General features: G+C 35.3%; 1 protein-coding gene across 1 annotated transcript; it reads left to right on the top strand.

Moving 5' to 3' along the window:
- Positions 1 to 3,613: 3,613 nt before the first annotated feature.
- Positions 3,614 to 16,232, top strand: LOC144547290 (long chain acyl-CoA synthetase 6, peroxisomal-like). The gene is made up of 23 exons (XM_078295900.1): positions 3,614 to 3,821; positions 4,253 to 4,313; positions 4,533 to 4,610; positions 4,967 to 5,038; positions 5,153 to 5,234; positions 5,861 to 5,966; positions 6,054 to 6,130; positions 6,279 to 6,323; positions 6,431 to 6,517; positions 6,680 to 6,769; positions 7,498 to 7,577; positions 7,874 to 7,967; positions 8,196 to 8,284; positions 8,370 to 8,458; positions 8,703 to 8,832; positions 9,255 to 9,373; positions 14,530 to 14,653; positions 14,767 to 14,853; positions 15,088 to 15,191; positions 15,305 to 15,390; positions 15,583 to 15,669; positions 15,759 to 15,845; positions 15,938 to 16,232. Exons 1-23 carry the CDS (start codon positions 3,701 to 3,703, stop codon positions 16,019 to 16,021), a joined length of 2,079 nt encoding a protein of 692 aa, XP_078152026.1. The 5' UTR covers positions 3,614 to 3,700; the 3' UTR covers positions 16,022 to 16,232.
- Positions 16,233 to 19,979: the final 3,747 nt, after the last annotated feature.

The following is a 19,979-nucleotide window of genomic DNA, read 5'->3' as shown; positions in this document are numbered from 1 at the left end:
CATTTAAAATTTAAAATTATTAAATAAAATGAATAATAATTTCAGTACCTGTGCTACAGTACCCCCGTGCTACAGTACCCGCACTTAGAGGAATAATGTATTATGGTCCCCACTAATTATTATTCTAAAAAGATATTATATAGTCTTAACTAATTATTGTTCTAAAATCCCAGCAGCATCCTTTCTCTATGGTCCCCTTTCAAAGTCTCGGCACTAATTCCGCGTCAACATTTATCTAACAAAAATAGTTGACCTCATAAAAATAAATGCTTCAGTGCATAGATATAAATACTTTCAATACTTAGATATTAATACTTTAAGTGTCATATGTTAAAAATATTTAGATCTTTATATCTTCGTAGATATAAATACTTAGAAGATAAGATATTAGCACTTAAAAAAAATAAGATATTAATACTTTGATATGTAACTCGTTAAGATAATCTCTTTTCGAGTTCCTCAATCATTCCAGCGTCAACCTTCATCTAACAAACTTAGTTGACCTCACAGGTATAAATACTTCAGTGTATAAGTATAAATACTTTCAATACTTAGATATTAATACTTTCAGTGTCATATGTAAAAAATACTTACAAGTGTAGGTATAAATACTTGTATAGCGAGATATAAACACTTGCGTGATGACGAGCCTGAAACAATTATGTGCCTGCTAATGCAGCACTGTGATCCTCCACAACGTAAGTTAATTTCCATTTGTTAATATTAGAGTATAGTGCCGCCACCTACACAGGAGGATTGGTGCCTGCCGGTGGCTATAAGAAACGGGCCACCACCTTTCAGACGGGCGGCTCGGCTATCATCTCTTGAAAGAAAGAAATGGAAATTAATTAAATAGCTAGCCGATCGATGTCTCCCAACTTCTTACTTCTTAGTGCGTGCCCTAGCTACAATATAATTAATCTCACAGAGCAATCGCATCATCGATCTCTATCTCTTCAAACAAACAAACAAAGTTCTGGACTTTAAAATTTAATTAATTGGCCTTGGTAGCACTGTAGCAGAGGCAACACCGCAACAGCAATATATATTATATTATATTATATTGCCGATCGAGAGCATCTTCAGTTCTTCACATTGCTTCAGTTTCCTAATATTTTATCTTTTATAAATATCTTTATGCGAAATATATATATATGTAATATGGCAAAGAAAATAAAACACTAATTCAAAATATCAAAATGCACATTGACGTTAACGTTCTATATAATCTGCTGTAATTTCATAATATTTTTAGAATAAAACCGCACTACTAAATCAGTGGAATGCTAAACAAGTAAACGTACAGGCTTCTAACATATCAACAGTATATATATATATATATATTGTGGGAAAAATACCTAAATAGATAAATTAAACAGGGATGGCATACAAGTATTTGATCACATTTAGTCACGTTTAAGTGTTTATTTCATAACTACAGTTAGTTTATTCAAAATTTACATTAAATTAATATTTAACGGTTCTTATTACAGATTACGTGTAACTTACATAATAATCACGTGACGTGACATACTGTACTGTACTAATTTTTTTAAAAGTAATAAAGTCCTACAAATAATCATAACACGTATCTGATCACGACTTAACTTTTTTTTTTGCATCTCTTGATTAAACCATCAACTATAAAGTTGAATGCACAACTAAATCAATGACTATTGCATTGTATTGCTCGTTTAATTGAATGAAGTTAATTATAGATGGCACGCTAAGAAGAATGCGTATCCTCTGCATTAATTCAAAAAGGAATCTTTTGAGTTAATGAATCTCAACCGTCTAATTTGAAACGTAGCCAATCCGGCCACTACTTATGATATAAGGGGTCTTTTAATATTAGTGCGAATCTAGTCTGCACGAATCTTAAAATGATATGATGGTCAAGATTCATTAACTCAAAAATTCCCTTTTGAGTTAATGCAGAGGATACGAATTCCGCTAAAGAATATACTCTTCAACAAATGATAGTAGGCTCCGCCTTTTTTTTTTTTAAAGAATACCCCTTCAAAATTTAACACAAGTTACTTAAAATAATTCAAAAACTTTATTTTTTTTTTCTTTCATACTTTCCAAAATTAATTTATCCCAATATAACTTGCTTCATTAATTTATTGCACTTCAACTGCTCCAACGTGGAAAACTCAACTTCAAACTCTTCAACAATGAACCTATGACTATGAGTTTGTTCTGATTAGAGACACTTTATTGTAAATCGAATAAAGACACGAAGAAACTTCAATAATTAATTTATCAACTTGACCATTAAGACCCAAATTTTTTATTCATAACATAAAAATATATATCAGAAGTTCAGAACATATCCTCACATTAATGTAGTTTCCAAAAATATTTTTGTTAGATAATCCTGTAGAGTTAGTCATGTTTTCCGCTGGATTATCCAGTACAAATTTCAATTCCGTTGGATTATTCAACATAATTGAGATTTTTGCCTCCCAACTATATCTATAAATTGGTTGAATGAAATGTTGAAAATAATAAAAAACTTCTGTTCGATTATCCAACAGTTCCAACTATGCATTCTGCTTAATTATCTGGTGAAAGTGATATTTTTCTAATTTGTTTCAATGTGATGATATGTTTTGAAATTTCATTTCATTTTAATGTTATAAATAAAAATTTTGGCATGAGGACCCGCATATATGTCAAAAAAAAAGAAGAAGTAACAAGTAAAAAATATATATAAGCTTCTAATTATAATTATGATGCATCTTATATAAACACTTTTATAAACAATTATGATGCATCTTAATAACACTTTTGTATTTCAATATTAAAATGAACTTCTCTCGCTGTGCCAAAGACAAACAAGTTGTTAGAAAAAAAATATTCAAGATAAATAATTATGTCGACGCTATGTTTATGGAGTGCATTATGTTATTGTGATTTCATATGATTTATTCCAAATCAAAATAGCAATATACAGTATGCTGCGTTATAACGCATTGGAAATGACGATCCCCTGATATATAATATCCCGATAAGCAATTACTAACTATCCACTAAGCAAACCAGAGTTTAATTTAATTAATGATGCAGCAATGGATGCACATAATTGGATGCTATTTAGCTAGATGCAATAGTGTGAGGGGAGGGCTGGGTGCCATTGGGGATTTCTTAGTTTTACTATCAGAGCTTTTCAGGAGTTGAGCTAATTTGTAATTTAATATGGCTATGGAGATCTTCTCATCCTAATAGCCACCCTGTACAGTTTTTTTAAATCAATATATCTTAGTGAAAATCTCCACTAACCTTCAAAAAAAAACTATCCACTAAAATCTCACAATATTCAAATATCTCCAATTGAGTTTGTAAACTGTGAGAGAAAGGGTGGTATAGTTGGCTAGAAATTTTTTTTAAAATTATTAGTTATAAAAGTTGAGAATTCGATTTTTTCTCGTATTTTTTTTATGTGGTTTACTTTAACTGAAATAAATAAAAGAATTGCAAAAAAAAATATGGTTTCTTGATGAATTCTAAAATAAATAAAAAATCGTATTTTTAATTCGGTTCAATCTAATATGAAAATGTTTTGTCATCTTTTCGGGTTTTAAAAAACATTTATTTTTAATTTCTGGAAAAAAAAATAAACAAAAGAAAGAAATCACATAGTGAAGGAGATATATAGGAGGAGAGAGAGAAGCAAATCATAATCAACCACTATTGAATGGAACCCACGGTCGTCGAACGCCGCTTGAGAGCCATCTCCGGCCATCTCCTTCCTCTTTCCGGCGATTTCGCCTCCTCTCGCTTCAGCACAAGCCCCACTGCTGGAGAGTTCGTAGATGGTATTGTTTTGATGCATTTGCTTTTGTAAAAAGGAATTAGAAGGAAACATGTTTGATTGATTGATTTAATTTTCTGAGTCTGTTGTGTGGTCCCTACTCAGTGATCAAGTAAAACAAATTTAAAGATGTTTTTAAATATTTGGCTTGGATTATACTTTATTTAGTCTGCCCGACTTTACAATTTGTATTTTTGGGGTACACACTCAGGCTAAATTAGCCAAGGTGGTGGTTTACTTCTGGGTAAGAATTGATTTGGAAATGAAATGAAAAATTTCGATTACTTGGTGAGAGAAAATTAAGAAAAGCAAATTACAGGAATCTTGACATGGAACCGATTTTGATTTGCATTGACTAAATGAAATTACCATGTATACACCTGAGGTTGTATAGTCTGCTTCCAATTTAAGAAAAAAAATGATCTTTTCATGCAGTGCAAGGCTACTCTGTGGTTCTTCCAGAAAAATTGCAGACTGGAAAGTGGAACGTCTATAGGCATGCTTTTTTATTTATTCATTCATTCATTTATTTTAATTTGTTACTTTTTGTTCAAATGCCCACTCATGTCTCCAGACTGTCAGTACTGCCATGGACCAGTACCATAGCAACACCAACATTGATTATGGTTTTGAATAAGAATTGCAATAACTAATTAATTATTCTTTCCCATTGGACAAATCTAGTTTAACAATCCAATTATCCATAAAAATGTAGATCAGTACGTGCTCCTTTGAAGTTGCTAGAGGGATATCCAGATCATCCTGAAATACGAACATTACATGATAATTTCGTGTAAGTTTTCTTATTTTTGCTCCGCGTGTTACCAGTGAAGTAATTTAATAAAAATATACAGTGCAAGTCATCTCAGGGAGTATATAAGAAGGAACAGAAAAGGTATCTTTTTTAGATATTTTCGAGCTTCTTTCTCCACCCTATTTCAATAGGAAGTATGTTTATTTTTGATAGCCTATTTATCAATTAATGGGAAATAACCTGCTGGTAATTACCAGTAGAAGTTTTAGTCTTACCAATTCATGCCCTTTATCCTTGTGTTTAATCATGTTGCTGTGAACTAATAGTCCAGGGAGTAGAACATTTTCTTTTTTTGGAAAGTGAAATCTTGTACTTGTTCCTTGCAATTATTTTAGGTATGCAGCGGAGAATTTTAGAGATCATAAATACTTGGGAGCAAGAGTCCATGATGATGGGACAGTTGGAGAGTATGAATTTTGTGCTCCCACCCCCCCCCCTATCGCTTTTCTTATTTTCTAGCATAGTTTTCAAAATTTTGTAATGTTCTCTTTTTCTCAACTTTAACACTGGAAAAATTGAAGGTATAAATGGATGACTTATGGAGAAGCAAGCACAAGCCGTACTGCCATTGGTTCTAGCCTTGTCAATCGTGGAATACCTCAGGTTTTCTCTAATTTTAATATTGATGCAAAAAAGATTAGAAAGACGGCGAGAAGTACCCCCCCCCCCCCCAAGAGTCCGGATCCCCTAACACTTTTGGGTTTTGGATCGGGACCGTTCGATTCAAATCCGTCGCTCGAGATTGTCTCGGGATTCGGATTTGATGCTCGAGATGTGTGCGCTCCACTTCGGATGGATTGTCGCGGATTCAAATCGGACGGTCTCGATCCAAAACCCAAAGATTGGGTTACTTCACTGGATCCTAATTGCCCCCCCCCCCCCCCCCCCCCCCCCCCCCCCCCCTCCTGCCGTCCCCAAAAAAAAAAATTTAGATGTAGCTTATTTTCCCATTAAATTAAATGAAAATCTCCTGCATACCTTATTATTCCACATCTTTAATAAGGATGCCAAATTGCACCTCCATCATAAGGAGTGTGATTCAGCAAGGAAGAAGTTAGTTTGGTAAATTTTATTAAGGATTTTTCCATTGCCAATGAGATTCTTTCATATTCGTAGGGTATATAGTTGCAGCTTTTTGAGATTTTGCAGGGGCTCATGTGAAACGGCTCCTTTACGAATTCATGAGTTCCTATAAAGTTCACTCGTTTTGTTTTATTCCCTGTGAATAGGGATCAAGCATTGGACTATACCTCATAAACCGGCCAGAATGGACAATAGCAGATCATGCATGCTCAGCTTATTCTTACATTTCTGTGCCACTTTATGATACTCTTGGTATAATTTTATTCTTCTTCTAAGAGCAGTACTTTTAGTTTTGTTTTTTATATTCTGCTAAAATTTTATGTCTATATATTTGTACAGGTCCTGATGCTGTGCAATTCATTGTGAATCATGCTTCAGTGCAAGTCATATTTTGTGTACCACAAACGCTTAGCATTGTAAGTCATATTGCTCATATATTTTATTCATTTTTCTTGTGCTGGTTTTTTTTTTCCCTTCGTGATGCTCTTTTCAGTTTATAGAACTTTGTATAGGAGAAATTCACTTGATATTTTACCCTACCTGACATTTATATTTATTTGGCAGCTGTTAAGCTTTGTATCAAACATCCCATCTGTTCGCCTTATGGTGGTAGGTGCGGGCAACTATTATAAAATTTTGTTATTTACTTTTGTATATGACATGTAATTATAAGTTTAGTTAGTAGTTTATTTCAACTGACTGCAAGTTTGAAACAGGTTGTTGGAGGACTTGATGAAAATATGCCATCTCATCCATTAACTAATGGAATAGAAGTCATTACCTTCTCTAAATTACTGAGTGAGGTGAGTTCGTTTGTAAGTTACATCATTTTATGGTTTTAATTTCGACCAAGAATCAAATGACAAATGACATCTAGTTGTCTGTGTTCCTACTTATCTATCAGATCTATTATACATACCTGATGAATCTTGATCAGATTGCCTATCTTATATTAATATTTATAGGGTCAGAAGAATCCGCAACCATTCAGACCTCCAAAGGCTGATAACATTGCCACAATTTGCTACACAAGCGGTACCACTGGTACACCAAAGGTACGCTTTAAACTTGTTTTTTGTACAAAGTAATACAATTGTTTGTGTTTGAAATATTATCACAAACTTGTGCTGGCCAATGCACTGGTTATGTGGTTTGTGGCTGTACCTCAAACCTGTGTACCTACAATTGCAATTCGAAAAGCCTAACAAATTATAGGAAGAAACAAAGGACTAAAGCTGGTTCATGCACTCATGCACTTGGCAGCACCTGCCAAGGTTTAAAAAAAAAAAAGAAAGAAAGAAGCTGGTTCATAATCTGTACTGAAATAATTGAAAATATGAGAGGTCCATAGTTGAACAGATGCTAAAAGCCCTGCTTATAGGCTTCTTTCTTATATTCTGATATGTCTATATCTGGGTATTCTTTACATGTGAATATTTTGATATATGTTTTAGATAAACCTTTTTTGGAAATGAAATCCTCACGAATTGGGCAGGAGTAGTACTAGGATGGGTGACCTCCTGTGAAGTCCTTGTGTTGCTGATTCCGGTTGGGTTTCATTTCTAGCCTACCCCAACCTGTTTGGGAATAAAGGCTTTGAAGAAGAATGTGTTTCACGAATTGGGCGGGAGTAGTACTAGGATGGGTGACCTCCTGTGAAGTCCTTGTGTTGCTGATTCCGGTTGGGTTTCATTTCTAGCTTACCCCAACCTGTTTGGAAATAAAGGCTTTGAAGAAGAATGTGTTTTAGATAAAACTTTCTGGAATTCTGTCTTGTTTTCAGGGAGCTGTCCTGATGCATGTCAACTTGATAGCAAGTACTGCTGGCACCTGCCTTTCTCTTGACTTTAACCCTACTGACACGTTAGTAATCATTCTCCAACCCCCCCCCCCCCCCCGCCAAATAAAGAATAAAGAATAGAAAAGGGAAAACTAAAAAACCCAAAGAAAGAAAGAATGGAATTAAAAAGAATCAAGGTGTAGTAATCAATAAGAATAAAGAAAGGAGAAGCACATTATGAGGAGGAATTAAACAAAAATTCAATGGGCTTGTAGAGTAGTACACTACTGTAAACACTAGGATCTTTTTCATCCTTTTTGTTCCCATAAAAAATCATTGTATACTTACAAATTACAATTGTTTCAATCGTGGGCTTCAGATACTTATCCTATCTTCCTCTAGCACATATCTATGAGAGAGCCTATCAAGTTGCAATGACACATCATGGTGTTGCTATTGGTTTCTACCAGGGGGTATTGCACTATGCTTTATTTATCTTCAATTTGATCTTACCTTGCATTTTGCCAGTATTGTCAGAATAGATCCAACTTTTATGATCCCAAACACATTACTCTCTAAAAATTAATTCTGAAAATTCTGGCATCAGACTGGCATATGCTGGTACACGACTTCATGTTGACAAAAAAAATACATCAAGCATATATGGAGCATTTTGTATATTATTTGGTTTCTTTTTTCAGGATAACTTGAAATTAATGGATGATTTGGCTGTTCTAAGACCGACAGTTTTTGCCAGCGTCCCTCAGTTGTATAACAAAATTTATGCAGGGTAATTTTCTACTGTTATCTTTGCTTATTAGTGTAACATACCCACTTTCTTAATAGATTTTATTTGCCACTTCTTAAACTTGTAGAATAATTAATGCTGTCAAACAATCGGGTGGCTTGAAGGAAAAATTGTTTAATGTGGCTTTCAATTCTAAGAGACAAGCATTGTTGAATGGTATGCAACCTTCCTCAGCAACCTTAATGCCAGAATCTATGAACAAAAATGAAAACATTTTCCAATTGCTTCAATCAATACCCAAAAGTACCTCTCTTTTTTCCCATGCAATGACATGCTATGTAGGAGGCTGAGTATGTTAGTCTTTTGAAGAAAATGCTGTCATAGTTTATTGGGGTGCACATGTCATCTCCTATGTTTTATAGGGATTAAAGCAATATTTTTCTTATGATATTTTTTTCAGGTAAGAGCCCCTCTCCAATTTGGGACAAGTTGGTGTTCAATAAAATAAAGGAAAAGCTCGGCGGCCGTGTAAGATTTATGACTTCAGGTGCCTCACCATTGTCTGGTGAAGTCTTGGATTTTATTAAAGTGTAAGCTATTGAAAATCTCAAATTATTGAATTCTCCACGCAAATGTTGGAAAATGTTTTTCTTTCTCCACCTTTCCAAAATATGCCAAATATACCTTATCTTGCTTTGTCAGTAGATGAGCAAGGGATAAAGAAGGATAATTTTGGGGCACACATATCAATTCCTCCTATTTATTAGGTGCATATGAGGTATATCTCCTTATACAGGCATCCGTAACACTTTTGATGTCTTGTATGGGTAGAAATGGAAATGTTCCTATATAACCTTCCAAAATTGAGTAAAGCCGTGCAAGCAGAAGTTGGTTCTTTTGAGATTTACAGTCTGATAAATGTAAACTTAATGAACATCTACATCACATTTATTTCCTTGGAGGTCCTTTTGCTTCACTTCATATTTCGTATTGAATTGAAAATTTTATTTAGATGCTTTGGATGTGAGATTTTGGAGGGGTATGGCATGACGGAGACATCCTGTTGCGTGACAACAATGGATAGTGGTGACATGTTATCAGGTCATGTTGGCTCGCCTAACCCTTGTGTTGGTAAGTGCTATATATAGTTTGAATGAGTCTATTGTACTATGCATAGCGCACTTTGGTCCGTACTATGGATGCATATCTCCACTTTCAAAGCGCAAACAGTCAATCCGTTCCGCTCAACATGATCTCCATATGAAAATGTGATTTGATGGCAAGTTTTACATTTTTTGGAATATTTTACTATTTTTTAAATTGGAAATGATTTTGTACCTATCTAAATAATTAGTAAAAAAATTGTAACATTTAGTCTTCAAGTACATTTTCATATGAAAAACATGATGAACAGTTCGGATTGACTATTTAGAGTTTGAAAATGAAGATATGGAGCCGTAGAACAGACCAAAGTGCGTTATGCATAGTAATGTAGCCTCACTCATATAGTTTGAGTTCTACAGTTTTTTTTAAGTTTGACGTTATCGGCTCCCTGAACTGTGTCTGTAAGCTGCCTTTCTTCAATTGAAAGGATTACATCACAGCTGGCATGCTGGTTCCAGAGGAATTTGTAAATAATTAGCTACCTTTTGATAAGACCTCAATTAAGTTAACCAGCAGTGAAGTTTAAACATAAAATTTTCATTTGTTTGAAATGACTGGTGTACTATTGGTACAATACCAGTGTAACAAACTGGTAGCGGTCACTACCAAGTTGGTATTGGTAACTGAAAGTGGAAATTTCTGTATATCTCAATTGATAGTTTTGTACAAATATATAGAGAAAAGGAAAACCTAAAAAAGGAAAATCTAAAAAAGGAAACATATATATCACAGCTATCACCTAATTACAACTATGCTCTAATTACTATGATTTCTTTCCTTTAACACTCCTCCTCAAGTTGGAGCATATATATCTAACATGCCCAACTTGTTACATATACTATCAATGTGTGCTTTCCGAAGTGGCTTGGTTAGAATATCTGCGAGCTGAAGATCTGTTCGAACATGACTTAGTTGGATGTATGGAGGGTGCGAAGTTGTGCCTCTGACAAAATCCCGAACAAGGTGACAATCTACCTCGATGTGTTTGGTCCGCTCATGAAAGACCTGATTCTTGGCAATGTGCATCGCTGCTTGGTTGTCACAGTGTAGTGTCATCAAACCATCGTGGTGAACACCTAGTTCGTTGAGCAAACGCTTTGTCCACACTAGCTCATAGGAAGTGTTTGCCATTGCGTGGTATTCTGACTCTGCACTTGATCGAGCTACAACAGTCTGTTTCTTACTCTTCCAGGAAACCAGGTTTCCACCAAAGAAGACACAGACTCCAGTAGTGGACCTCCGACTGATAGGATAGCCTGCCCAATCAGCATCAGTGAAGCCTGCTATCCTGTCATGTCCTTGGTCAGAATATACTAGCCCTTTTCCTGGAGAACCCTTGAGATACCTGAGGATCCGAACAGCAGCATCCCAATGTGTAGTGCGAGGGTCCGACATGAACTGACTCACAACACTCACTGGATAAGAAATGTCAGGTCGAGTAACTGTCAAGTAATTCAGCTTACCAACCAGTCTTCTATATCTCTCAGGATTATGTAATAGCTCTCCATCCTCTGGCATAAGCTTGGTCTCAGGGACCATCGGTGAATCAACAGGTTTGCATCCAAGCAACCCGCTTTCTGAGAGCATATCCAGTATATATTTCCTTTGACAAATGAGAAGCTTGCCACGAGATCGTAATACCTCAATGCCGAGAAAGTACTTGAGTTTGCCAAGGTCGGTAATCTGAAATTGCTTGCTCAAGAACTTCAAAGTGGAGATCCCGTCGTCATCATCACCAGTAATGATGAGATCATCCACATATGCGACTAACACTATGGTCTTCCCCTTCAAGTGCCTGTAGAACACTGAGTGATCATTGGCACTCCTGGTCATGCCGAAATGACTGAGAGCCTGAGATAGACGCCCAAACCAAGCTCGAGGAGATTGCTTGAGACCATACAAGGATTTCCGCAAGCGGCAAACTTTGGATACCTCCTCTTGAACAATAAACCCAGGTGGTTGAGTCATATATACCTCCTCCTCAAGGATGCCATTGAGAAAGACATTCTTGACATCGAGTTGGTATAATGGCCAGTGACGAGTGGCAGCCAGAGCCATGCAGATGTGAACAGATGCCATGTTGGCAACAGGAGAGAATGTTTCATCATAGTCAATGCCATAGGACTGAGAGTAACTTTTGGCAACCAACTGAGCTTTAAGGCGATGAAGGGACCCATCGGGATGGACTTTAACTGTGAAGACCCACTTGCAACCAACTGCTTGTTTACCAGGAGGGAGAGGACAGAGATCCCAAGTTTCATTTTTCCACAGAGCTGACATTTCCTCTTGCATAGCACTAAACCACCCTGGATGTTGCAGAGCCTCTGCCACATTCTTAGGAACAGAGTAATTGTCAAGACTGGTAGTAAAGGCACGGTGATCAGTGGATAAGGCTGCATAGGTGCAAAAGCGATTAAGGGGATATCTGGTACAGGTGCGTGATTCTTTGCGAAGGGCAATAGGAAGATCGTGATCTGAGATATGAGGTGGAGGGCTAATGGTAGGAATTGGTGGACTAGATGATGGAGGGTCAGGAGCTTGTGTAGGGGATTGTGTAGATTCGGTGGTAGGGTCAGGTTCAGATTCGGTGGTGGGGTCAGGTTCAGAGTCGGTGGTTGGGTCAGGTTCGGATTCAGTGGTTGGGTCAGGTGATATATGTAATGTCACAAGAGATGCACAAGTCTCATGATCCTGCATAGTCTGGACAGAGTTAGTACCAACATGGTGTTTCTTACCCCTTCAAGTATATACCTGAGTAATAGTAGGCGCAGGAGGTGTCGGTGACCCATCATTCTCAGGAGTTGAAGAAGAACTGATCAGAATATCAGGATATCTCAGAATAGACAGGACTGGTGCAGGAGTGGGAGAAGTACTAGACTCAGAATCTAAGTAGTAGGGTACAGACTCTAGAAAAGTAACATCAGATGATATAAAATAACGCCTAAGAGTAGGATTGTAACACCGGTAACCTTTTTGAGTCCCAGAATAGCCTACAAAGATGCATCGTATGGATTTGGGATCAAGTTTTGTACGGCCTGGTCGGGTATCATACACATAACAGACACAACCAAAAATCTTAGGTGGAACAGAAAATAAAGGTGCAGACGGGTACATGACATTATATGGTATTGCACCATCAAGTACAGAAGATGGCATGCGATTTATCAGGTAACACGCGGTCAAAATCGCATCTGCCCAAAAGTGATGAGGAACATGTCCATGAATCATCATAGTACGAGCTACCTCAAGAATATGTCTATTCTTTCGTTCGGCTACTCCATTTTGTTGGGGTGTATAAGCACATGATGATTCATGGATGATACCATTATCAGTCGTATATTGCACAAATTCTTTTGTAAAATATTCTTTTGCATTGTCACTGCGAAGAGTTTTAACAGTAGTTTTAAACTGAGTTTTCACAAAAGAACAAAAGGCTGAAAATTTTGCAAAGATTTCTTGTCTAGATTTAATAATAAAGATCCAAGTAGCACGAGAGAAATCATCCTCAAAAGTAACAAAATATCGAGAATCTGATATAGATTTAACCGGACAAGGACCCCATACATCAGAATGCACTAATGCAAAAATACTGTCAGACCGACTAATGGCTCTAGGTGGGTGAGAATCACGGACATGCTTTCCCTGGATACAGGACTCACAAACTAATTCTGAGATAGACTGAAATTCAGGACGTATCTTCTTCAAAACCTGGAGAGATGGATGCCCCAACTGATAATGAACCTCCTTAGCACTCCTAGTACTCAAGTATGCCACTCGCTGAGGTGAGCTCTCCATGCAATACAAACCATTGTCCTTGTATGCAGTACCAATCAACATGTTCGTCCCTAGTTCCTGAAAGGTGCATTTAGTTGGAGTGAAGGTAACTGAGCAATATAGCTGTTCTGCTATTTTGCTTACAGACAAAAGATTTTCAGGAAAGGAAGGGATATATAAGACGGATGATAAGGGCATATTTTGTGAAATCTGGGTGGATCCAATTCCTTCAATATTACAGGTATAACCATTGGCTATTTGGACAGGTGGTTGTGAGGTAGTAGTAAGTCCTGACAGTATACTTTTGTTACCAGTTGTATGGTCAGTAGCACCTGAATCAACAATCCATGATGGTCTTGATGCTACAAAACAATTGGAGATCATACCTGAGTGGGCTAAAGTAGCCCTTGGAATCTGTGTCTGAGAGGTCATGTTGGTACGAGTGAAACCCAACTGCTCAAGTCGCTGAACAATTGTGGTAACTTCATTTAAAATGGAGCGTTCGCAGGGTGATTGATCGACAGGGGCCACTTGAGCACGGGGAGGGAGTGGAGAACCTTTGGGGCGCTTCGAGCAATCCCACTTCATGTGACCCCACTCTTTGCAATAATGACACTGCACATTTTTCAAGCACCTAAAATTTGAATCAATCTCCATTAGAATCTAGAGTTTGAGAGCGATGTAAGAGAGCGGTCTTTGTGTGGTAAAATCGGATCACACAACTTGCGAATCAGATCTGGGCTGATCAGAGCTACAGTACGGCAGATGAACAGTGCTCTACAGTACGGAACAGTGCGGTGCTGCTACAGGACGGAACAGTGCGCTGCTACAATGCAGCTCTACAAAACAGCGGCGGCGGCTAGGGTTTGGTCCGGGCTCTGATACCATGAAAGTGGAAATTTCTGTATATCTCAATTGATAGTTTTGTACAGATATATAGAGAAAAGGAAAACCTAAAAAAGAAAAATCTAAAAAAGGAAACATATATATCACAGCTATCACCTAATTACAACTATGCTCTAATTACTATGATTTCTTTCCTTTAACAGTAACTAATACAGAAGTTCTTGATTGAATGTGCAGAATCATTAGTATTAAACTCCCTTTTGTTTAAAATATAAATAAAGTGATTGAATAATGAAAATTACATAAAACAAACATGAACGCATACAAATGTATAATTAAATTGAGAAAACTCCTTGCAGCTGTCTCAACATTTGTGCAGTACTATACTTAAAAGTGGTACTGGACATAACGTGTGCTTCAGCAGCACCAGATACAGAATTGGTTGACTTGGCTGATGGGACCAAAATGAATATATGTTTTCAATTTAATTTTAAATATTTCAGAGATTAAACTTGTGGATGTACCTGAGATGAATTATACATCTGATGATGTACCATATCCTCGAGGTGAAATTTGTGTGAGGGGACATAGCATTTTCAGAGGCTATTTCAAGGACGAAGTTCAAACGTAATTTCATCTATATACATGTGTAATGATTGAAATAACAATCTGGGAAACAATCTAATTTCTAACTTTGGCTATCTCTGTTCTTCACTGTTCCCCTCCCCCTCTAATTTCAGGAGAGAGGTTTTTGATGAGGATGGATGGTTGCATACTGGAGATATTGGCTTGTGGTTGCCTATGGGACGTCTAAAGATTATAGACAGGTATTTCATTTGTCAGCATGAATTTAATGAATTTGGATTTAGTACTGGGAAGTTACCATGTTAGAGATTTCCGCCATTCGCCAAATTTCAATGGCATGACCCCTTGCCAAATTTCAATGGCCATTCGCCAAATTTTAGTGTGATGAAATGACTTCTTTCTATGTTGATGCGATTATGCAATGGCATGACCCCTTGCCAAAATTTCACACAAAAAATTTTCTTTTGAGATCTTAGGAAAAAGAATATATTCAAGTTGGCACAAGGTGAATACATTGCTCCTGAAAAGATAGAAAATGTGTATTCCAAGTGCAAGTTCATTGCACAGTGCTTTGTCTATGGTAAGCTCCTCATGAATCACGTCCTTTTTTTTTCAAAATAAAAAAGAAGTTGAAACATCCTTACCTAATTTCATTTTTCTTTTTCTGTTATTTGTTGTGAAAAAACATTTCAGGTGATAGTTTCAATTCTGTACTAGTGGCTATTGTATCTGTTGAACCAGAAATATTGAAATCTTGGGCTGAATCACAAGGAATCAAGGTGATTACTAACCTTTTGAAGAAATTCCAATTGATGATTATCTAGTGTCTTTGTATTTCAGAGCCCTATTTCATACGTAACATATTGTTGAAAATAGCAATTCCCAACAAAGCAAAAATATACCCACAATGTATTTCATTCAAGTAATGTAGCTATTTGTTAATAGTACGGTACCATTTAAATACTGAACAGAGTGAAGATCTGGGGCAGCTGGTGAATGACGTGAGGGTGCGGACTGCAGTTCTTGCTGACATGGATCGGGTTGGAAGAGTAGCTCAGGTTATGCACGTGTCACTTTTCTTTTTGAAAAACAAAATTTTTTTTTGAGGAAATTTATGTTAATTTGGGGAAATTACAATTGGTTTCAGCTAAGAGGTTTTGAATTTGCAAAAGCGGTGACACTGGTTTCTGAGCCTTTCACCCTAGAAAATGGTCTCCTCACACCTACTTTCAAGGTACAATGAATACCTTTTAATTTTATTTTTTAATTTTCAGTTTTTTAATGAGTTCATTTTCAATTGCTGAATTGTGGGTACATTTTCCTCAGATAAAGAGACCTCAAGCCAAGGAGTACTTTGCAAAGGCGATAGCTGACATGTATGCCCAACTGTCTCTGTCTCCAGACAATTAGGGACAAAATATTCTGTTATATATAATAAAAGGTAATATCGAGATCTGTTAATAAAATATGTTCTTTGTTTAAAATGGGAGGGAATAAGTTGTCCATAGCTTGTTACAATAATGTTATTAACTCATAGTCATAGAAGGAATCTGGAATGAAATGAGAGAGACAATATTGGGATTATACTAATGCAAAGCATATTTATTGGATGTGTTCCTTTGGAAACATGCCTTCAGGTGAAAAGTAATGATGAATAATAATACCTTTGTAAAAATGTTGCTAATGGAAAAATTTATTACTCGGTCCCAGCAATAGTTGTGATTTTTGAACAATGAAGGTTTCTTCAATTTGTTAATTCTGCTTATTTTAATTACAAGTAAATTTCATGTGAATAAATAAAATGGCCGAAATTTCCATCTTTCATTTAAAAGCAACAAATTTGATCATATAACAAGTGTGAACTGTCATGTGGGGATTTGATGAAAAGCTTTGTATGATAGAGTCAAAACGAAAGAGTTCAAAGCTCTTTTAAGTCTTTGTAAGAGATAATATGGAAGCGGTTTGTTATCTCAGTTATTTTAAGAGGGACAATTGGTACAAATATTGGTGGCGTTTTTCTTCCTTAATTAGCATTTCGCTAATCGCTACTTGGTCTACTTTCTAACCTTATCCTGCTTTTTTCTCGGAGGATACGATACGTATTCTTATTTGATAAAACGACACCTAGGCCCGGCCCGGCTAGGACAGTGTGAACCAATTAGGCCAAGGATTGGGCCGGACCATTAAAGCCTGCTATATTGCAATCCTGACTCAATATTTAATTCTACCAAAACCTGAGCTCGAATTTAATTTTAAAACTGTGCGTTGAATAAGGCTACACAAATGACTAATCAGTTCTCGGTGAAAACGGTATGGAATAAAATATTAGATCTGGATATTAGGTATATGAATAACTGTATAGATATGAATGTTAATATAGTTTTATGTATCCGAATAGTAGATATATATTATTCATCGTATTTAATCTGTATCTGTATCCGACTAATATCCAATTCGTATTCCTATCCGTATCCGTATTTAAAAAATAAAAATATATATGATTATAATTTTACCACTATTCACGCTCTGTTTTCACCCTCTAATGACTCAAATGAGTCAGCTAGTTAGAAACAGTCTAATTTTAAATTAAAATGCATGACTTAAAAAAGTTTGAATAGTTAGAGCTCAAGCTAATTTGATATTATTTATTAATAGTTTGATTTCGTCATCAAACAGTTGCAAGTTTAAATTTTAGCCCCAAATTATTATATTATCTATTAAACTTTAAATTATTCCGATTTGCTTGTCGTGAAATATTCCAAGTTCTTATCTGGTAGGGGTGTAAACGGATACGGATAATCCGCTTCGTATCCGGATTAAACGGATACGGATAATTTTTGTATATGGTGAAAAAATGACGGATACGAATACGGATACGGATAATTTCATAAAGGTGAATATCCGTATCCATATCTGTAATTATTCTGATCCGAAATTACTCTCAACCAGCTTTAACTTTAAATGCTTCAGATAGAAGTTGTTATATATTATCCCATATTCATTTCAGTATTGGTTGTGATATAAATGATAATACGATATGATTTTCAATTTAATATCTTTTTTGCTGGTGATGGTGCTACAATAATGCAATTTTCTTTCTTTTTTATCTCCATTTCTTCATTCTTTTTCATTCAAGATTTTAGTCCGTGAATGTAGTATGTTTTTAGTCTCTGCTAAATTGATTTTAGTCATTATTTCAAGACAACAAGAAGTTACTTTTTTGTATTTTAAAGTGCGTAACTCAATTATCCGACAATTATTCGTTTCGTATCCGTATTTGAATCCGTATCCGTTGATTATCCGCTCCGTATCCGTTTAAGGCGGATATGATTTTAAATTTTGATATCCGTTTACTATTCGTATCCGTATCTGTATCCGCTCATTGAAAAACAGATACATATATGATATTAGCATTATCCGCTCTGAATCCGCTCCGTTTACACCCGTAGAATCTTTGGCCATAGTCTAAATTAATCGGTATATCCCCTCAATTTTGATTTTCTTTTCTTGAGCGTTTTGTTATTTAGATTTTTCTTATATGAATATCCTGGACATAATTAGAGAAATCTTACTTTCTAGTTAAGTGTGATGTGGTCAGGATTTATCACGAGAAAAACCAGCATATAATAGACCTCGAAATTTATAGAATTCTCAAAGATGTATCTATAATTATCGAGACGGATTAATCTCAACTTTTGTAATTTTCGAGCCAATTTAATAACTGAGTAAATTTCAAGGAGTCATATTTAATTCATAAGAATTTTGAGCTCGATAACTTGATTTATTAATAGCTCAAAGTTCAATCAAATTAACTAATTACAAACCTTTTTTTTTATTAAATCATACACAAGTTCCTTTTTTATTATTGTAAAAGCATGACGCGATGGACACACGAGAATAAAGAAATATTTTCACAATGTTTATCTTGAAAAATCTATGTAAAGTAACCTCGAATTTATTGAATTTTTAAAGAAATCTCTATAATTATTGAGTCGGAGTGTAATTTTCAAGCCAATTTAATTATTGAGTAAATTTCAACGCTCGGTAACTTGAGTTATTAAAAGCTCAAAGTTCAATCAAATTAAACTAATTACAAATTATTTTTTGAATAAAAGTACACATCACACATGAGTCATGACACCATCGACATGAGAAGAACACAAATATTTTCACCGGTGCATGTGAAAAATTCTGGTATTATAACGAAATGTGTATCTATTTTTAATTTTGATTCTAAAGTTTGTATTATTTTAAGATGTACAAGAAAATTTTTATTTTTCCTGTAATTTCAATTTGTTGATCAACTCTAGGCCTCCACTTGATTAACAAAATAATTGTTGGAAATTATTGAGAAATCATGAATAATTTGTGTATAAAATGGTTAAATCTTAATACCTCAGATTTTCTGGTATGATATTTATATATGCCATTAAGCAACTAAGTTTGATATTGTGTTAATTATAAATGAGACATAGTACATTGAGATGAGTATGCATACACCAAGTGCCTCATTTTTAGATTAATGAAACAATTGAAATGAGTTTTAGAAACTCATATCTACAAGATCTCCTTGACATGGGTAAGTCGGTATCAGTCCTTTGAAGCGAAATTGCTAGAAGGGTCTTAGCCTCTTCATAAAGTGGGTTAGCTGCCATCATAGCTTCATAAGACAGATTTCATTTTTTTTATATAATAGTTGTTAAAAGTTGTGACAGATTTCAATTAAAAAACAAGATATAAACCTTGAATATGTGCTATTTTTCACTACTGCAATGAAGGAGATGCATGTTTATGAAGGAGATTCATTACTGCAATGGGCAAGTGTTGTACTTTGGTTAATTTTATTTTTTCTGAGCTGTGAAGTTGAAGCTTTAATAAATTTGTGAAAGATGCATTACTGTTATTAATTTTCATCAGATTAAAACATACATTACTGTTATCTTTTTTGAGCTGTGAACAAGATTTAAATAATATCAATTCCTTTTCTTCTTTTCTTTTTCCTTTTTATTACTTTTGAGAAAAAAAAAATTATTTTTTAGCTGTTACATACGAAACAAGATTGTATTACTTAGCTTACCGAGCTGTTGTTAGGTTTTGTTTGTCATAAAATTTGTTTAGTTTTCATCAAATTTCATTTTATATTTAATTCAATTTATGTTGTGAAAAACATTGAATCAATTACCGTTATCTATATAACAATATATAATAATATAGGATGGAGGTATATTGGTCTTTGACTCTTATCACATAATAGAATGGACTTTTTTAATGTATAATCCTCTTTTCATCTTAATCTTTCATTTAGTGAACATGAGCTCCTTAGCATTCCTTGAGCGCTTAATCCTTCACCCCTTAATCCATCTTGCTG

This window comes from Carex rostrata, chromosome 31, assembly GCF_964058835.1.
Source record: "Carex rostrata chromosome 31, lpCarRost1.2, whole genome shotgun sequence".
NCBI classification, from domain to species: domain Eukaryota; kingdom Viridiplantae; phylum Streptophyta; class Magnoliopsida; order Poales; family Cyperaceae; genus Carex; species Carex rostrata.
The sequence above is the reverse complement of the archived record's forward strand: the minus strand, read 5'-3'. Positions and strand labels throughout refer to the sequence as shown.

What these genes read in the sequence shown, in the direction of transcription:
- LOC144547290 (XM_078295900.1), top strand. Translation starts at nt 3,701, where the DNA reads ATGGAACCCACGGTCGTCGAACGCCGCTTGAGAGCCATCTCCGGCCAT. An exon ending in GTCTTGGATTTTATTAAAGT is followed by an intron (nt 8,833 to 9,254) that starts GTAAGCTATTGA and finishes AATTTTATTTAG; the next exon opens with ATGCTTTGGATGTGAGATTT. An exon ending in CTCGCCTAACCCTTGTGTTG is followed by an intron (nt 9,374 to 14,529) that starts GTAAGTGCTATA and finishes TAAATATTTCAG; the next exon opens with AGATTAAACTTGTGGATGTA.